This window comes from Tiliqua scincoides, chromosome 1 (assembly GCF_035046505.1).
Source record: "Tiliqua scincoides isolate rTilSci1 chromosome 1, rTilSci1.hap2, whole genome shotgun sequence".
Lineage (NCBI taxonomy): Eukaryota > Metazoa > Chordata > Lepidosauria > Squamata > Scincidae > Tiliqua > Tiliqua scincoides.
The window spans coordinates 166,103,994-166,124,471 of record NC_089821.1 but is presented as its reverse complement, the minus strand read 5'-3'; the positions used below and the strand labels follow the sequence as shown (position 1 = coordinate 166,124,471).

General features: G+C 41.6%; 2 protein-coding genes across 4 annotated transcripts in view; one reads left to right on the top strand and one right to left on the bottom strand.

Annotated features, from left to right (window-relative positions):
* SH3YL1 (SH3 and SYLF domain containing 1) overlaps positions 1-2,252 on the bottom strand; it is a 51,032-nt gene extending 48,780 nt beyond the window's left edge. For both annotated transcript variants that reach the window (XM_066640315.1, XM_066640314.1), the window contains exon 1: positions 2,154-2,252. In XM_066640315.1, the coding sequence (XP_066496412.1) occupies position 2,154 (1 nt within the window). In that variant the 5' untranslated portion in view covers positions 2,155-2,252. The remainder of the gene's footprint in view (positions 1-2,153) is intronic.
* Positions 2,253-2,628: 376 nt separating this feature from the next.
* Positions 2,629-13,644, top strand: ACP1 (acid phosphatase 1). 2 transcript variants are annotated; one of them, XM_066612380.1, is made up of 6 exons: positions 2,629-2,730; positions 5,341-5,414; positions 5,678-5,791; positions 10,285-10,346; positions 11,650-11,755; positions 11,884-13,644. In XM_066612380.1, the coding sequence occupies exons 1-6, from the start codon at positions 2,688-2,690 to the stop codon at positions 11,959-11,961; spliced, it is 477 nt and encodes a 158-aa protein (XP_066468477.1). In that variant the 5' UTR covers positions 2,629-2,687; the 3' UTR covers positions 11,962-13,644. The 2 variants fall into 2 exon arrangements, with proteins under 2 accessions (XP_066468477.1, XP_066468478.1); XM_066612381.1 differs by lacking the exon at positions 5,678-5,791 and adding an exon at positions 5,509-5,622.
* Positions 13,645-20,478: the final 6,834 nt, after the last annotated feature.

Here is a 20,478-nt window from a genome sequence, read left to right as displayed (position 1 = left end):
GTAAGCCCCATTGTAGTCAACGGGGCTTACTCCCAGGAAAGTGTGGGTAGGATTGCAGCCTCAGACTGTCAGGCACGACTTCCGCCCCGAGTTCTCCTTCCCCCTCAGCCACTGGCAGCAAGCAGGAGGGCTTCTCCACAGCCTCCTCTCCCCGCCCCGACCTCCCCTCACAGGGGTGCAGGGCTGGCCTCAGTGTAGCCCATTGCCCCTGTAGTCCAATGTGCCTGGTTGGTCGGGCGTGCATGGTGGCACACAACTGCTTCTCCCCCCCTCCAATGTGCCTGGTGGGGCTGCTGAGGCACATAGGATGGCATTGTTACTGGACTAACACTGTAGTTTGAATTAAGACCTTAGAATAAAATAGATACTAAATTACTTACAATATTTTTCATTTTGATTTGGCACATTGGTACTTGTGGTGTGTAACATTGCACAGGATCCTAGATTGGCACATGCTTGTTAATCATCAAGCAATTGCATAATCAAGATTTTAGTGGTTTTACATGCTTGGAATGCCTATCCAAACACACACACACACCCCAAGCTTTTGTATCAGCTGATAGGAACCAGCAACACCTTTTCCAAGGAGTCCTTGGCAAAACTACCCAGTCTGTTTACCTGCTGTAACTATGCCCAAGTACATGAAATAAATAGCATACTCAGTAGTCTCCCTTGTGTCCATTTCTAGATTGTGAGCCTTTTGGGGCACAATGCCATCTTCACGTCTGTTGTAAAGCATCATATACATGGTTGACACTATAGTGCTAATAATACTCTGTAGTGTTTTTTTTAATAAGACACTAACTACAAGTGTCAAGACACTGACTGTCACACATAAACATAAAAGAACGTGAATCAGCTTTTGGCACAGCCCACAATCTAACAATATGGGCTAACTGGCGAAGTATAAATGGATTTAATCCCACAGTAATCAACTGGGGTACATTTAAAGATAGTCACTACAGCACATGAATATGGCACAGACCTGGACCATGAACCCACAGATTTTTTGAGAGCATACAAAACAACCCACACCAAAGACTCAGGACATGATACAATAATCAAATTACTTATTCTACCCCATCCTCCATCACCAACAGCTAGCTGGAACAGAGATGCAGCCAGACAATTTTGGCAGCACACTCATACAGGCATAGTGATACAGACACTAGAAAGTCATACTGTTCACACTCAGGGTGAACAGATGTAATAACCGCAAAAGGGGACAAGGCACCCCAAAATGTAAGACATCCAAGAAAAATGTAGGACATGACAATATAGAAGCTAAAAACACTCGCATATTGATTTCATGTGGTTAATTTAAATACTATATTACTTAAAACTATATTACATATAATTTATTAATTGCAAGAAGGTTATACACTGCCAGTAGGGGCCTGCTCACAGGGAAAAGGAGAACATCCAAGTTCTTCTCCAGGACACCAGGCTAAAAAAGAGGACATGTCCTGGAAAAAAAAGGACATCTGGTCACCCTGTTCACACTAGGCATAAAAACAAACAAGCTTGCCAAAAACAGGACTGTAATACTCAAAATTACTGACTCTAACATAGTCCCACTGATTGATCTGTGTGACTGAGCTTGACAAGCCTCTTATATAGGGTTACCAGATACAAAGGGGAACAGAATGCCTATATCTTTAACCTTGTTATATAAGAGGGAATTTGGGCAGGTGCAGCTTTTAAAATGCTTTATGCTGAGCTGCTCCTGTCCAAATTCCACCACTCATGTTGGTGTGCCATGAGCAGCCCACAGGTGTGTCACAGGAACTTGGGAGAAGTTAGTCGGGTTATTGGGAGATGTGAGCCACCCCTCTCCCCCACTGGCAGCATGGTGCACCTTGTCAATTGTCCAAAAACTGATGGTGTGCCTTGACAATTTAAGTGCCTTGTCAGTGTGCCAGAGATGAAAAAGGTTGAAAATCCCAGGGCTAAAGGCACAGGCACTCTGTCTGCCCCCCCTTTGAACCTGGTCACCCTCCCCATATAACTTCAGTATTTCTGTGCTTCCTTAGGAACTGCGTAAGGAAGAATCAGCATAGAAGTGTGTGGGGGAGACTGAGAACAGGGAACTCCCTCCAAGTAGTGTCAGCCCCTCTCAGCCTCACCCCACTGAAGAGTACCCAGATACTCACTCCTTCCAGAGCTCTCCCACAGGCACCCACTACAGCCCAGGCTGGGGAAGCCTCTCCCACTCTTGCCAAGCAGGCATTCTCTGCAGCAGAGGGAGAAGCTGCTGCTGACTGCGCAAGCCCCGCCCCTCAGAACCTTCCTCTGCTGCTGCTGCTGCTGCTCACCTGGATGGAGCAGGTGCATGGGCAAGGGACATAGTAGGCTACGCGCGTGCCTGCTTTCTTAGAGGACCCATTCACGGAGAAGGAAGCGGGTGGGGAGGGTAACAGCTACACTTTAAGAACCCGAGACTCGTTTTATTTACTTTCCAAGCGGGAGGGCTTTGTTTTTCCTATCAGGCACTAAGCTAGACAGACCCGAAGGGGCCTTCTTGTGGTTGCCCTGACGACCACAGGGCCTTCTCCTCGCTGCCGTAAAGTAAGCTGTCGCGAACGCGCGACCGTTCCGGAACGGGGCGGTGCTTCCTCTAGGCGCTGCACTCGGTTGCTCCTCCTCCGGCCCCGCCCCCACCGCTAGCCGGTGTTCTCTGAGCCAAGATGGCGGCGGGGGAGGCGAAGTCCGTTCTGTTCGTGTGTCTGGGTGAGCGGAGGGGGGAGGGCCTGAGACCGGCTCTGTGCCCGCGCTCCGCTGGGTCTGCGGGTGGGCAGGAGGCCGCCTACGAGCGGTGGGGGGGAAGAAGCTGCAGAGCTCCGCCAGGCGGGCAGGGCTCGCAGGCCTCCGCCTCCCCTCTGCGCCCCCCTCCCTTTCCAGCGTTCCCAGGAAGGCTGTAGTCCTGCCACACTTTCCTGGGAGTAAGCCCCGTTCACTATAATGGGGCTTACTTCTGAGTAGACATGCATAGGCTTGGTCTCTAAGGCTGCAGTCCCATCCACACTTTCTTGGGAGTAAGCCCCGTTCACTAGGGCAGCAACTGTTACCCTGCACATGCTCGATCTTGGCTGATCTCAGAAGCTAAGCAGGGTCAGGCCTGGTTAGTACTTGGATGGGAGACTGCCTGGGAATACCGGGTGCTGTAGGCTTATACCATAGTCTTTCGAGACTGAAGGTTGCCAACCATGTGGTAAGGGTATATTAAAGGGAGGGCACCAGGATGAGGTCTCTTGTTATCTGGTGTGCTCCCTGGAGCATTTGGTGGGCCGCTGTGAGATACAGGAAGCTGGGCTAGATGGGCCTATGGCCTGATCCAGTGGGGCTGTTCTTATGTACTATAATGGGGCTTACTTCTGAGTAGGCATTCATAGGCTTCGGCTCTGCCTCATTATACTTTAGACCAGCCATTTTCAACCACTACCATGGCAAACTGGTGTGCCATGAGTGGTCCACAGGTGTGCCACAGAGGTTTGGGGGAAGGTCATTTATTAGTAGGGCTATAGGGGGATGTGAGCTCCCTCACTTGCAGCATGGTGTGCCTTGTCAGTTGTCAAAAGACTGATGGTGTGCCTTGTCAGTGTGTCGAGAGATGAAAAAGGTTGAAAATAAACCTGCTTTAGATGTTTGAAACCTGTGTTATTTTACTTAGAAGTAAGCCTGTTGTGCTCAGTAAGACAGGCCAGTGGTCTTCCACCTTTCTCATATCACGACCCCCCCCCCAATAAGTACTTAAGTAAATAAAGTATAACACTAGGAACCCACCATCAATCCCACCCACCCCCTCCTGGAACACTGCACATCCTTCCCCTGTAACACCATCCCAGGACTGTTCAATGTAACCAAATACAAGTGGGATCTCATAAGAAGAGCCTTGCTGAATCACGCCAAAGGCCCATCTAGTCCAGCTTCCTCTGTCTCACAGTGGCCCACCAAATGCCCCAGGAAGCACACAAGACAACAGACACAACCTGCGTCCTGGTGCCCTTCCCTGCATCTGGCAATCAGAGGCAGCCTACCTCTAAAATCAGGAGCTTGCTTGTACTTACCATGGCTTGTAACCTGTAATGAACTTTTCCTCCAGAAATTTGCCCCATCCCCTCTTAAAGGCATCTAGGCAAGATGCCATCACTACTTCCTGTGGCAAGGGGTTCCACAGACTAATTACATGCTGGGTAAAGAAATATTTTCTTTTGTCTGTCCTAATTCAATTTTAGTGGATGTCCCCTGGTTCTGGTGTTATGTGAGAGGGAAAAGAGCGTTTCTTTTTCTACTCTATCCATCCCCTGCATAATTTTGTATGTCTCAGTCATGTCCTCTGTTTCCACTGATTTAGTATCCACTGATTTGACTCATCACTGATGGTCCACCTTTAACTGTCTTGTAACAAGGAAAAAAAAAACTCCAAAATCCAATTTTGTTCCATTGTTAAATAATTATAATTTCATTCCATTATTCACCCCATCTGGTGGCTGAAAGCCGTATAGTGTCTACTGATGCATTCAGGAGCAAGAGACCTGGAAGTGGGTCTTCAAAGCTATTTTCAAAGGATTTGGTATCCACTAACTTTTTTTATCCACTAGGAGTCCTGGAACAGAATCCTAATGGGTAATGAGGCATGACCTGTAGTCTTATTAGAGAGAGCAGAAAAAACTGACCATGAAATCTGGCATTAGTAAAGGCTATTGTAGCACAATTGTGAAGAACCTTAGTAGGACTGGGACACAATTTCGTGTTACCTGAAGGGATACTCCAGATGCCTCTCCCTTTACCTAGTGATGCTCCACTCCGGTGATCTTCAACCTTTCTCATTCCTGTAAGTTGCTGTGACTCCTCAACTTAGGCTTCTAAACCCCATTGAGTTCCCAACTCCAAAGCTGACAAAAAAATGACTTTGGTGGTAATTCTGTCTTACTCACTGCAAACAAACATACTGCGTCAAGCCCATATCAATCTGTCTCAAAATGGTTTACACTGGCTGGCAACAACTAGTCTGGATTCCAAACAGGAGCCTTTTCTTAGTTCAGTGGTTTCCAAATTGCAAGATATCAGTAGCTACTCCTACTCCCAGTAGCTTCCCTCCTCAACCTTCCTTCTTGTACCATCTTGGGGAAGCAGAAGTTGTCAGTTGTCAACATGAGTAATAAATAACTTTTCCCCTAACCCAGGCTAATCCTATAGTTCCCTGTGGTTTTCATTTACAGTACTTTTGAGATGCACATGATTTTCCAGGGACGTAACCCGTATGTGAATTGACGATTGCCTGTACGTGTATATGAAACTGTATTTCAGAGACACTTAATCAAATCTTTATTTCTATAGGGAACATTTGCCGATCTCCTATAGCTGAATCGGTTTTTAGAAAGTTGGTAACTGATGGAAACCTTGAAAACAAGGTAATTATTGGTGTTGCCACTTGAGCCACCTTTCTCTTAATATTACAGTAGTGTGAAGGGAAAATTATAAATATTTGAATTTATTTTTCTGTAGTGGAGGATAGACAGTGCAGCAACATCTACGTATGAAATAGGAAATCCTCCAGATTATCGAGGCCAGAATTGCATGAGGAAACATGGCATTACCATGAGTCATATTGCCAGGCAGGTACTGTACCCAGTTCCTTTAAATGTGTGTGTATGTATGCTCTTGTTGTTTGCAGTGGATGATAGACAGCGGTGCTGTTTCTGACTGGAACGTGGGGCGCTCCCCAGATGCAAGGGCTTTAAGCTGTCTAAGAACTCATGGCATTGGGACCACCCATAAAGCACGACAGGTAGAAAGAGTCTGTTCCGTTATTTCACTGAAATAATGGGTGTATGTTCTACTGTAATTATTATCCAGTTTTGATAACAGCTTTGTTCAATGCATGGAATGATGAAGAACAAAAGATTAGAATTTATTATACAGTCATTGTAAGTGATTATATTCGGTGGAATTAGTAATAGTGTCTTTGTAAGGAGACAAGTGAAACCAACTTCAGTGTCTTTTTGACACTTTACCTTAAATCTCTGCAACAGTAACACTTAGTGTGTGGGGGGAAAAGAAATCTTAGCATTCATGAGTAGTAAATAAATTTTCCAAGGGCTCCCCCCCATTTTGCCAATAGGAAATGGGTGAGAAGTAGTAAATCAACACCCTCACACATGAGTTTTCATGATGGGAGGCAAATTAAGTCTGATGGTTTCCTTAGTGTTATTTCTTACATCTTGGATAATTAAACTAGTTCAATGTAAATGGTAACTGAATTCTAGGAACTGTATGAAGTGATGGAACTATGCCTCTTCAGTCTCTTGAGCATGGTGTGCTTTCATTTTTTTAATTGTGATTTGCACCGTGATACAGTGATACATCTTGTGATACAGATGTCCTCAGGCATACTGTTCTGTTTGAATTGTAAAGATTCAAACATAAGGATGAAATCTATAATCTCTTTCCTTGAAGTACATCCCATTGACTAAAGTGGTATTTAGTTCTGAGTTAACAGGTATCAGGTTAATTACCAGGTGTAAATCTTCAAAGTATTCACAAGTTGATAACTTTTACTGGGATTTTTTTTGGGGGGGGGGGCACCACAAAAGCAATGTCATTTGCTGAATATTATAATCTTAATACTTAGCACTCCCTATTCATTATCACAATAATCCATAAATAATCCTTAAATAAGGTTGGTAATTATGTTGTAGATAAGGAACTGAGGTTGAGGCCACCCAGTGAGTCATGGCTGAGATAAGATTTGAACTACCGCAGGCAGTTGTCTATAAGTCAACCTCACAGATAAGTCGAGGGCAGGTTTTGAGGCAAGAATCATAGAATTTTCTCTATGATAAGTCCCTCGGATAAGTCGAGGTCATAAACTTTGGGTGTGTGTGTGTCTGATTATAGTTTTGTCTGATTTTACCCTAGGCCAGATCCTGAAAAATAACCTACCAGTAATTGTTACCTAAGAACTGACAGTCTCTAATTTTAAAAAAAATATTGTAAAAGATCATAAGATTCATTTTTATTCATAAACTTTTAAATTCTGGTCTTCATATTTTTGTAAACACTATCAAAGAGTAACTGCACTATAAATAACATATTAATAGAACAGTGGTTCCCAACCTGGTGTTCATGTACCCCCAGGGGCACTCAACAGGACCTTTAGGGGTACTTGAAAGAGAATGGAATAATGGCAGTGCTCCAGAATGCCTTGCAGGGCCAGCAAGGCAGGAAGGGAGGTAGCTAGTTGACTGTGAAAGCCCCACCAATAGCTAATTTTTGGTGATCAATTCATGTATGAAACAGTGATTGAAGACCAGCACAGGAAAAAAAATAAAACATAAAAAAGTGATCTATCACTCAGAATTTCTCAGGACATTTCTGGTGCAAAACAGTGCAAAGGCAGAGTCTTCTGCTCTTAAGCCAGAAGCTCTACATATAACATACAACTTAGAACACAACTGGGAGTGTGCAATTCAGTTCACAGCAGAGACAAGCAACAGCAAATGGCTGTGACCAAGTGCAGCTGCACATAGCTGAAACCCTATTTACTCAGAAGCAGACCCATTGCTTTCCCTGGGTGTTATTCCTAAGTAATGGTGCTCTGAATTGTAGTTTGTGAGACATTTGATGGGAGTGTTTCCGCTTTCAGGGAAGGTGCATCCTGCAGCTGCAACAAGCCCACCCCCACCTGGTCTGAGGGCTGTTTCCTCCTCTTGATTTACAGCAGGATCAAGGCTGTCAGGGGGGTTTCACTCTTAAAGAAGTGGGATGATTCTGGGGAGCTGATTCAGCTCTGCTCTCTGTCTTGGGGGGATGTTCCAATGGAAACTGCTGTCTGCTGCTCTAATCAGTTTCCTGGTCAGTTTCCCTGATTGCATGGCTTGTAAATAGGTGGCAGAGAAAGAGGGACAGTGGGGAAGGGAGAAGAGAAGGGGGAGAAAACAGTACAACAGAGTGAAGGCTGGTGAAGGGAAGAGAGGGGCTGAAGGGCAGAGAGAAGCAGGCAGTGCAGGAGTGGGGCCGGCGGGAGGGAGGCTGTGTGGGGGGCTCACCTCCTCCCTCTCACTTGGAAGAAGCAGATGCAGAGCTGTAGACGCTGCATAAAGAAGCAGCCCTCCTGTCTCTCTCCCCATCTTCAGGCTACGATCTTTTCCTGGGAGTAAGCCCCATTGACAATGGAATTTACTTCTGAGAAGGCATGCACTGGCTTGGGCTCAAAGGCTGCCACCCTACACACACTTTCCGGGGAGTAAGCCCAATTGACAACACACGTGGGACGCGCTCCAGGCTCCTGCTCCCCTTTCCTGTCCTTTCGAAGACTAGCAGGGGCGGAGGAGGAGGAAGTCAGAGCCGAGGAGACCAGGCTCAGGGAGCCTGAGCGGGTGGGACTGCAATGCCCAGGAGCGCCAAGGAGGGGGGAGCTGCAGGCGAGCCAAGCAGCTCCGTCAGGCTCCCTGCTCCAGGTGGGGGGGAGCGGGTGGCGGGTCACCCTCCCCAGCAGCACCACTACTGCTCCGCAGTGTGCCTGAAACAGCCCTGGCCCCTAGTGGCGCCGCAGTTAAGGCGAAGGGTTGACTCAGGAGCGATCTGTTGGGACAAATTTATCGCCCTATAGGCGAGTATCTACGGTACATTGTTCCATTAAAAAAAGAGCCCTACTTGATCAAACTGAGAGGGCCTCAGAGAGCATCCCTTTGACCTTCCTTAACCAGTGTCCAAGTGCATACTCTCGCTTGGCTTGGGTTTTGATTTTTTTGTTGGTTTTTAGATCATCTGGTCCATTTCCTTAAAACACGTTCCTTTTGAAAGACCCATCCATTTCAAAAGCAAAGGGCTACTGCTCAGAAAACCTTCTTGTCTGTGTTGAAGCTAGCTGTACACTTCTCTGGATTTTGACCTTAATTTATATTATTTTGGGAAGTGACTTGCCATGTGGGAAGCATTTGAAAGCAGGGAAAGTGTGTTCAGCCAAGCTAGATGAGATGTGGGAGACATGTAGGTTTTTTGCTTTAGCGCAAGCGCAGAGGACTCTAAATTGAATCAGAGCAACTATGGGAGTTCTTAACCTTTTCCCCTCTGGTGGTTTTTCCATTGGAATTAGGGGTTACCCACCAACTTTTGAACCATTTGGGGAAAAAATACAAGATTCTGATCCAATTCAGGGTGCCTTGTAGTTGTATTAAAAATAAAACAATTCCTCTATGGTCCTCTTGTATCACAGCTAGATCAGCGATTTTCTTCACTGTGCCGCAGCACATTGGTGTGGGGCAAATGGTCCACAGGCGTGCCATGGGAGTTTGGGGAAAGGCCATTTACTAGTAGGACTATTGGGGGATGTGGCCCCTGTGCAGTGTATCCTGTCAAAAAACCGATGGTGTACCTTGACAGTTTTATCAGCTTGATAGTGAGCTGTGAGATGAAAAAGGTTGAAAATCGCTGCCTTAGTTGAAGAAAACTTTATGGAGGGGGTCTAAAAACTTGAACTGCTCAGAAGATAGGTAGTAAAGCAGGCGACTTTGCCTTTTTACACAAGTACAGCATGTGGTTCTGAATAAATGTTTCTTCGCATTTGTTTGAGACTTTCCTCACTCATGTAAACCTTTTGGTTTCCCTGGAAGTTTTCTAAAACAACATAATTTGTACCAGTCCTTTAGTCTCCAGTTTCTTCCCTCACCCATTCCCTTTCTTTTTCTAACAGAAGATAGACTTCTGGGACCACTTACCTCATAGCTATTCTTGCAAACAATGTTGTCTGGTGCCTGAAACATATTTTGTTAAATGTGCCCTCGGTATAATGCTATTTTTCTTGTGTTTTGCCTGCATAGCTTTCATCCTAAAGGCCATCCATAGATCCACTTGTGTTGGATAGCTCAGTGTATGGCAGTGGGAATTTTTTCTTCCACTCCTGCATCTTTGAAGCATGACCTTATTCTAATGCAGAATGTTTAGCTATTCCTGTGTAGGTTTTTGTGTTCAACTAAATTTGCGTGTGTTTTCAAGTGGTTAAGTTCCACACTATTTTTTAGATATTTCACCTGAATAAGTTATATGAAACTTTTTGCTTTAAACAATTTCCTTCTGCCTTAGAATCTCTTTCCTAGATGTAGTTATGCAACTGTAATGGTAGAATTATTACTTGACAATTCATATACATTTATAGCACAAACCTTTGCTGAAAGTTTCATATTTACTACTGAATAAGTATGTTTCAAATTCAACCTTAGTAGTGCATGTTGATGATACATGCCTCTACTAACAGTCTTGAAATATTTTGTTGATTTCTAGATTACAAAAGATGATTTCCTGACTTTTGATTACATATTGTGTATGGATGAAAGTAACCTACGGTAAGTTGTAAAAACATTTCTGCTTTTTCCAGTAGATCTTTTGATAATTGCAGCCTCAAAGTTAGTTGTTTACGCATATTGTGCCCTCTCTCTACTTACTGGGAGCAGAAAGTATATTTTCCCCAGTGCCCTTCTTTCAGGGGCATTCACTGTGGGATTGCCAGCAAAGTAATTTGGCCATGTTGTACTTCATGCATTATCACAATCTTTTCCTTCTGGGACTAAGTGATTGCCAGGATTGGAGAAATAAAAATTTGCCCCTGCTTGATCTACATGTTCATCAAGCTTCAGTGTTAAATATAAACACGCAGCCTTGTAACTGGACATCATTATCGCCCATCCAGTTGTCCAAGGGCCAGAAACGTGTTGCCACTCAACCTGGGCACCTTTCAAATGTTTTGGCTGCATGTTACAGTTTGTACTATCTAGCAATAAGGGCTTGTCAGTTTCAGAATACATAATGTTCAGATGTTCTGTTACATAAAACTATATTTGTTAGATGTCACCTACAAAATCTAAGAGGGAAGGATCATGAAAGTATAGTCTACTTCTGCTCCTTAGAACTGGAAAATGTTTTCCCTTTACTTTCAAATGAAGCTGGGGAAAGTTTATCATGTTTTGATTTTAAAATTATGGGTAACCACTGAGAGAGGATAAAATTATCTCTAGGTTGCAAGATCTGGTCCCTAGGCCACCCATTGGCCATATCTGATATAGGTTACATAGAAGATGATCAGCCTGAAAACAATGATGAAAGTAAATTTTAAAGAGAGGAAACATTGATGAGTTTGATGCAGCTTATCAAGAACCACTACAATAGAAGGGCATTATTCTGCATTTCATCCATTGATGCATCATTATGTAGAGGTCATGAGGAATGTTTCATTTCAAGTCAACTCTAAGGAAAAAAAATTAACCAAAAAACAGCTTGTCCAATTAAGACACGAAAGCATTTTGTTCTGTCACTTTTAAGAATGTGTACAGCAGAGAAAATACACTTTTATTATATAAAGTTGGTCAGTGGAAATGAAGTGAAGGAAAACCTTTCTGAATTTTTTTCAGACAGAAACCAGTTAGAGTTATTGTCAACACCAACACTGTTTCAGTGAACAAGCTTAATTATTATTACCTACAACTGTCTTTCCAACACTGTTTAGTGAGGGTATATCACACAGTTAAAGCACATATGTAATCTTTGTTTCCATCATACGTTGCAACTCTTGACAGCATGTTGATGCCTACTGAAAAAGGCACACTGCACATAATGATTTTTTAAAAACCTACTTAATCTTTTGTACTGCAGAGATCTAAAAAGAAAAAGTAGTCATATTAAGAACTGCAAAGCTAAAATTGAGCTACTTGGGAGTTATGATCCCCAGAATCAGCTCATTATTGAAGATCCATACTATGTAAGTATCCAAGAAAATTTAACCTTTTCTAACTCAAAATCAATATTGTGGTATTCAATAAACAAATTTGTTTACCAGTTCCATTTAAAATGGTGCATTTATCTTTGTCTTTTTTTTTTTATACCTAGGGGAACGATGAAGATTTTGAAACTGTTTTTGAACAGTGCCTTAGATGCTGTAAAGCGTTTTTAGAGAAACCTCATTAATGGAGCTGAATGCTTCTAAAAGTAAATATTTAGCTTTTCTGTAAAAGTATTGGTTTAAGACATCACTTGATTCATATTAAATTGTCATATTTTGCCTCTGAAATAGATCCTGTTTGAATTGTAGTTTTAGTTTTGTACAATTTATGTACATTCTTTTTGAAAAAAATTAGACCTTGATCATACCAGTGTTATGAGAAGAATGTGTCCAGTGCAAGCAAAGCGCATGAGTGATTCATAACTAACATATTCTAAGTAGTAAATAAGGCACATCTGCTGCTGCTGTTTTGTTGTAGAGTCTTTAACCTTAAACATCTCTCACAGAATTACATGTACACATTTATGCAGTTTCAGATCTCCCCTAGAAGATGTTTTGATGTTTTACAATTTTAAGTTCTAATAGTTGATGAAAAGAAATATTCACACCCTTTGTGAATGTGGAAAAATAATCACTTCTAAAGTACTTACACGTCATGATTTGAAACCCTGCACAGTAGCTGTGATGCATTAATTTTTCTGTGCATTTGCAAAATTCCTAATATGGTATTTGAGGCTGAGTTCAGCTTCTTAAGTCTTGGCTTTTGCTTTTTGAAAGAACGATGTACTGCTTCTAGTCCAGTCCTTTCTGGCTTCAGGCATGATATCTGAAAGAGGATAGGCAGCACCTTGTAGGGTGGCTGAATATAATTTCCAGTGGTTGGGAAATGGAGCCTTGTTCCTGCGCGTTACTAGCTGGAGTTAAATAAATGTATGTATTATTATGTAAATATGCTCAATTTGCATAACACAAATCCACAAAATTATGATTACTATGCTGCAGCATTTGACTTGTTTTTAGTGTGAATGTACAGAACTCTGCTTCTAGCTTGTTGAACATGGAAATGTTTGCTCTCTAAAAGGTAGGAGTTCAAGGCCAGTACATCTTTCTGTCTTTATACATACCATTATGGTGGCCTTGTGTTCCCCTTTTGCCAGGCTGCTGATAAGAACCAAGGCTGGTTTGTCTACTCATGAGTAAACAAAGCACATGTGGCTCAGTTTCGCTTTCCATAGGGTTCAGTACCTTTTCCTTGTCTTCCGGGGGTGGGTAGGATTCCTTCTCAAGAGTTTGTTGGGGCCTTTATTCATCAGATTGGATACATTCTGGTGGTGTTCTGTCCTCCCTCTGCCCTGTTACATTATAATGGTTACACTCAATCCCCACCTCCGTTTCACTCTCCCACTGTCCCACAGTTGTGCCACTCAGCGGAGTACTCTCCTCCGGCAGCCTTTCCTTTGGATACAATGCTGGCGAGCCACCTTCCTGCTGGTGCTGCTTGCTCCAGAGTAGTAGCATATGTGCTTTACAGCATGTTGTAATACTAGGCTGCAGCAGCAGCAGCTGTACTGGCAGAGCCAGTGATTGCACTGTTAGTCTCCCTCTTTTTACCATCTCCAACCCTTCCTTGAAAGAGAAAGGAAAGTAAACATTTAATAGTGGCTTCAAAATTGAGCCAAATAAAAACATAGCAGGCCAGTGCCACTGATAAAGAACATCTACTTTAAGAAAACTTATTTCTAAGCTTTATCCTAGAAATAGTACTGTTGAATGCAAAACTACCCTCTGAATACAATAATATATAGCTGAACGTGCAGCATATGCTCAGGGGTACTGGCATGAATAAAGGTCGTCTTTGTGTCATTCCACTCCTTTGTGTCAGTCTAGTAGTTCTTTTTTGTTTAAAATAAACCAATATAAAACTTCTTGCTAAGATCCATATCTTGTGCTTAACAGTATTAATGGTGCAAACTGTAGACAAGGAAATATGAAATCATCACAATTCCTTTTGCATTTATCTGAAAGCTGTAGTCATAGGCCATGTTAAGGGGAGAAACCAAACTGTGGTACCCAGTACTAAATCCCCCTGGGACATTAACTCCTTTTGCACTTCCTGTTTTGATCTTCATAATATCAGATACTGCAGCACTCTGTCATTTGCTTTCAGTGGGACCCTGTGAAGCAGGGGTGCTGGATTTGTTTCTGGATAATGCAGACAGGTTTAAGATGATAGCCTGGTTTTCCTGCATGCCCAACTAAAAACTAGTGGGGAAAAGGGCTAACTGCAATCCTATGCATGTCTACTCAGTAGCAAATCCAAAATCCTAAGGAAGTCTGTATATGATTGCAGCCTTAGTAGTGCCAACAGGGCAGTCATAAAATATTATTTTTACTCTGTTGAAGGTCAGATTTTCTTGGAAACAGATGGTGCTCTTTGTTTTGGGGACAGGCCCACTGAGTTTGAAATGCACTGAGACTTACTACGTCATGCACCCAACTCCATCTCTGCTTACCTATGCATTTTTCTTGCAGTTTAAAATAGCCATAATTTCTTTTAATAGGATGAGGTAATAAAGTGCTGCTCAAGCATACCCTCAATCCACAAAATTTATTAAATTTTAATAAAAATGTCAGGTTTTATTTTCAGAACTTTTACCATTTTAGCAATTAACTTCAAGGCCAGTGATCTGAAAGTATAGGACCAAATAGTGTTAAAGAGCAGTCAAATTATGTGGGTTCTTGTATTATTTCATTACCTCCTATATACATATGCTGTTGCCTAATGTGAACTGTTACATTGAGAGTACAGCTTGTAAATAATTTGTACATAAAATGGACAGACCCTTGCAACCCTGAATCCAGAATACACAAAATGATTTTCTGGAATTGATTACAAATTTTCAGTTTTAAAAAAGGAGCTCATGGTCTGTTACATACTTCCATGTACTCAGGGATTGCCAAGGATGTTGAAAATCCATACTCCTGGATTTTTAGGTGTCCTTGTTTCACTTCCTGAGTTTGCTATCAAAGAGAAGGATGTAATGTTCATAATGTAAGACCCATAATGTTAGTAAATAAGTGCTGTAAATTAATAGAAATTTATTTTTAAAAATTACCTTGTGATCATTCAGCATCTGTGGAATGTTGAGGGAAAGACATTATCTGGAAAATTAATTTTTGGGTTTACACTGGCTGCCATTCCCCCCGCTTTTCTCAGGGTAGAAATTAGAACTGCCCATCGAAAACAATGGACAAATCCAAGATTTTAATTCAACTGTAACTAGGCTCTGTTTCTCTCTTTCTCCCCATCTGCCCCCACCCACCTCAGAGGTGGGAAAGTCTCATTTAATTTTTTTAAAATTAAAGTCCCTTACTGATATAGTCCATTAGCTCCATGTTGCGGGAAGGGGGGTTTGGATGGGAGAGAGTGGCTGTTGACAACTTTGCAGTGTAGCTATCTGCTGTTTTATTGCAAGTTAGTGACTGGGGCTAAAAAGGGTATTTAAGAACTTGAGGTTTGACAGATTGCAAATCAAGCAACGCAATCTGTAGTTAAGGTCAGTTTAGCTATAGAATGCTGAAGGTGTTTTTTTAAATTGAAAAATAAGGGAAGGAATGACTTGTTTTGGTCCCTAATAGTTTTATAGCACCCTGGAGGATGCGTGTTGGCATCTAGAGAGATGCATTCCATAAGGTGTTTAAAAAATAAATTAAAAAGCCTCTCCTCTGTTATATAGCAATTAAGTGTCAATTCAGGGCTGAGTAGCCCCAAACCTGAGTCCTACAATAGGGGGGGGGGTGGAAAATATAAAAAGTTTCCCTTCTATACCCAGAACAGCAATACAGGACTTCTGTTTCAGGCTGACTGGAGAAGGGAACAAGTGCATTTGGGGCTGGGAATACCTTCAACTTTTTGTGGTGGAGTCTCCACTTGTTGCCTTGGGCCCCAGGGCAACCACATATTGTATCCATTTTTTAAAGGGTAAAAAGGTGCATGAATCAAGATTTGTCATCTTTCCATGGATTTCATCTACATACTTCAAATGGATAAACTGGACTGTTCCATTAAGCACCAAGAATAGTGTCAAGTTTTGCAAATAATTTTGCCAAGATTATCAAACTTTATCACTTGTATATATAATACATACCGTTGTTATTGAGGCAGTGGCTAAAATAAATTCTGGTCATGCTGGTTATTTCAAACAATGTCCTATTCTTGACAGGCTTTGCCACACATGAATCTCTTCTGTTCCAAATACTGACAGCTGCCATTGCTCCCTGTGCTTTCTTGCCCTTTGTAACCAGGAATACTTTTCATGCATTTAAAGAAAAAGCTTTCAGGCTCATACTTTTTGCCAAGAGAAATGTGTGCTGCTCTGGGAGCAGTCTTTTAATTGGTAAGTAGTTTTGGCCATCCTGTATGCTCATGTTCTATCTCTTGGCTATCATTGCATCAGCTCTCACTCTGCCCTGATCCAATTTGGCAGGGAAAGGAGACTTAGCAAAGACAAGAGGTGAAGCTCTAGACCAAGGTGTCAAACTCATTTCATACTGTGGGCCAAATGGCATTCATGATGCCTGCTGAGGGCCGGAAGTGATGTTGTAAGGCAGGAAGTAATGTCAATGAACAGGTCATAACCAAAAGTAAGCACTTTTTCTCACTTAGAAATTCATTAGCTGCAAATGGCAGAAGAGAAAACACGCAAATCTTTATCATATTTCAAGATATGGGGGAGCTTAAGTATCATGTGGGCTGCCCTTTCTACAGTAACACCTCAGCATTGCTCAGCAGCTGAGAGCCTAAGGACCAAATAAAAAGCTTCCATGGGCCGCATCCGGCCCCCAGGCCTTATGTTTGACACCCCTGCTCTAGAGCAGTGGTTCTCACACTTTTAGCACCAAAACCCACTTTTTAGAATAAGAATCTGTCAGGACCCACTGGAGGTGATGTCATGACCTGAAGTGACATAATCAAGCAGGAAAATTTTTAACAATCCTCGGCTGCAGTCCAACCCACACTTACCCAGGAGTAAGTCCCATTTACTATCATTGTTAAAAGCATATACATAGTAGCCTGTTAAAAGTAGATTTGCAACATTTCCCCAAATGCCAGTGTAGCATCAAGTCTAATATATTAAAAATAAAATATTGAAATGAATAGGGACCTACCTGAAATTGGCTCACAACCCACCTAGTGGGTCCTGACCCACAGTCTGAGAAACACTGTTCAAGAGTTCATTGACAAATTAATGATTTAACTAGGTCTGATGGGCATACATGCAAGGGTTCAGAACAAACTTGGATGTAATATATGCAATATATTGTCATAAAATTAGAACATAGTCAATGGAGTGCCGATTTTTTTTAAAGAGGCAAGAAATTATGGGCCACTTAACCGAAGTTCTGTTCCAGGTAACTGGTTGAAGGCACCATGAAAGTCAAGTTTTAAGCCTATTGAAGAGCAAGCCTTGCTGGCAAAACAATAGCTTGGCATCAGCAAAGGTCTTTTACTATATTAACATTTTAGAACATTATAGGAATGTCAGATGTGGATAGCAGGTAATCTAGACATGGTTTATATCCCAACCGTCTCTCTATGAGTGGATGCTGTTTCCATTTGTGCAAAGGGGTTGGAGGGGAACAATCATTGGTCTCATGAGAACAATCTCAGAACTCTAGAGTCCTCTGTGTTCCATAGAATCCCATTTTGGAGGGTCCCTGACCCTCCAGAATGTTGTAATATTGCTTAATATATACAAATGCCCGTTTTATACATGTAGAAATAATTGGCATATATATAGTTCAGGTATAATATGCTCATAGCAATGAACAAATATTGTATTATGCTTATCTCCTGGTCCAGCTCCATGACAGCTTCTTGTAAAGTGGCCTGCAGAGATAATACTGTGAACAGAGAGGATTGACTTGGGCTTCCCCTGAGTATACCACTGAATTACAATTGCTAGGGGATCTTTAGTGGGGAGGACTGTTGCCTTCACTTCTTTCTGATGGGATTTGTAGAAATATTTGACTGACCACTCTGGGAAACATGATGCTGGATTATATGGCTTTTAGTCTAATCTGTCAGTGCTCCTCATGCGTTGTCGTGTTCTTCCCTTTCTTAGGCTCAGAAGGATAGTGCCTTTTCCTAGAGGGTGAAATGGAGGGAATATAATTGTATTCAATGTTTTTCATTGTTCGTATGTAATCTGGAAGTTCTCATGAGGGTGAATCAAAACCATTGGTGCATATGATTCAGCAGTGCTTCTCTTCTTTTAATAGTGCTGAGATGTCTACCAGTCTCTTCTGGTCTGAAGAGACAGACAGACATTTCAACCCAGACCTGTCCAAGTGGTGGTGGTAGCTCAGTGGTGAAAGTGAAAGAACCAGATCCACAGTTAGCATTATGCTAGTAGTGGCAGGGATAGAAATGTGGTGGCACAGGCAAGTGAAGTAAAGAGCGAGATTGCCAGTCTGAAACTATTCGTAATGACGCAGTTGGAACTTGCCCTCCAGGAGGCTTCAGGTATACCATCATCTTCCATTATGTTAAGTATGTTTGTGTTAGGTTTGTTTCACTTTAAGAAATATTTTTTTCAATTTCAACCAACTGTAACTGGTTGAATAACATTTTCATCAATGTATCTAGTAGAATAAACGTATCCTAAACTACAACTAGGAAGTGTGAACAATTATACATGAAGAGCGGAGTCATATACCAAATACTTTATTATGTTATTTACAGTATTTACATATTGCACATTTAGCTGGAATGTTTATGCCTCAATTGTACACAAAACAGATGGCAGTCTTATGTGGATACAGAATCCAAGTTCCACTTAAACATGTTTGTCTTTTGCACATTGCATGCAGTTTGCACTTGATAAGGACTCAATCTGAGCCCAACATAACAGATTTATAAAAAATTTGTAATCAAATTTTTTTAGTTGCATAAGCATGGAAGTTGTCAAATATCTTCTCCACACCAAGGTTTCCTTGACATGTTCATTCTTGAAAGGCTGATATTTATTGGATGTTTTTATCAATGCAACCTGTAAGGTGGCTTAAAACTTTTTCAATTGTTTTGGTGGCTTGTTGTCTACCATAAGGAATGTATATCTGTAAACAGTGACAACAGTATGCAAAACACATGTTTAAAGAATTTATGGGAAGTAGTCTGTCAACTTGCAAAAATAAATCTCTTGTTCACAATGGAATATGTTACAAAGGTCGTAAATTCAATTTCTCTGGTTTCCAAGGCACTTCTCTTGGTTCTTGAAATTTTTTACTTTGATAGTAGTAGCATCTGGTAGGAAAAAAAATCCAAATAATAAGTTTCACTCTTCCTGAGAGAGAGAAAAATATTTCACTTTACTATTTATTAAGTCAGGTTCTGTGCTGATAGTTAACTCCAGATTTTGTGACATTTCTTGAGAAATATACAAATGACTGACTTTAAATATATACTGGTAACTTTCAATTTACATGTTTTTAATTTGCCCTTTTTTTGAAATGTCCATCCTGCTAAGGACCATGTCTCTAGAATGACTTTTCAGCCCCAATGCATCACTCCACACACTCATATGCAAAGCAGTTCTTATCCAGCTGGGAAGCAGTACTTTATATAACTTCTGGCTACTTCCCACTTGCAGCTTCCTTCTCCCAGCTGGGCATGTCTATCCACAAGGAAGCTGGCTTCTCATTGGTTCTGAAAGTAAAAGGGAGGTTCCAGTGGAAAATATGAATTGCAGAGCAGATGAGTGTGCCTTCTCTCAGTGACTGCTGAACTGAGGAGGAATGAAGTCGGCATATAAGGTCAAGACTTTAAACACTGAAATCTAGAGCAACTAACCTTATATCAACCTTTTCCATATTCAGATTGACTACTAGTAAGCTTAAATAGCTGTGGACTTAATACTGTCATTTGTTTACTTGTCAATATTCCCAAATCTCTAGATGAAGCACTTTGCACAGAGGTCTCCTCTGATCTGAGAAAGGAACTGTGCCATGCCTGCTAACCTCAGTCAGGGGAAGGACTGTGGCTTTGCAGTGTGACAATTCTAAAAAGCTAAAAAGAAGGGTACTACATAGCATAGAAATTGTAAGAGGAATTTAATGGGGTTTATTTTTAGTGCATCTTTCCTGATATTGCTTAAATGCATGGGTAAAATCTGAACTGTGAACTTGTGCAACAAATGCAACTGTATTTACATAATATTTCTTCATGCTACAAGTATATTATAACTGAATTATTAGATACTATTTCTACATGTATAAAATAGGCATGTGTATATATTAAGCCATGTTACTGCATATTACATAAATCTGCTGCTGCAACTAGAAAGACAGCCAATGTCAGTACATAGAAACTGATGCTGACTCAACTCCACTCTTGAAAAAATCAGTTGTGCCTACTATGTTTTGTTCTCAGAAAGCAAATTCACTATCTGCTAACTGCATACAGCTATGAATAATTCACACTTGATGTCTGGGAGACTTCAGAACACTTTCCAGGTGGGGGTATCCTTTTATTTATGGCCAGTATTTTTCTAAATGAAGGGAGTTGCGTCAAGCTCTCTGAAAGGGGAATACCTTCACCAAAGGGCTATTGTTTCAACACGCATGAATTTGTCATTGCTACAATGGAGATGTTGCTGTGTACATGCAAGCAACGTGTAACTGGTTCTTTCAAAAAGCTTACC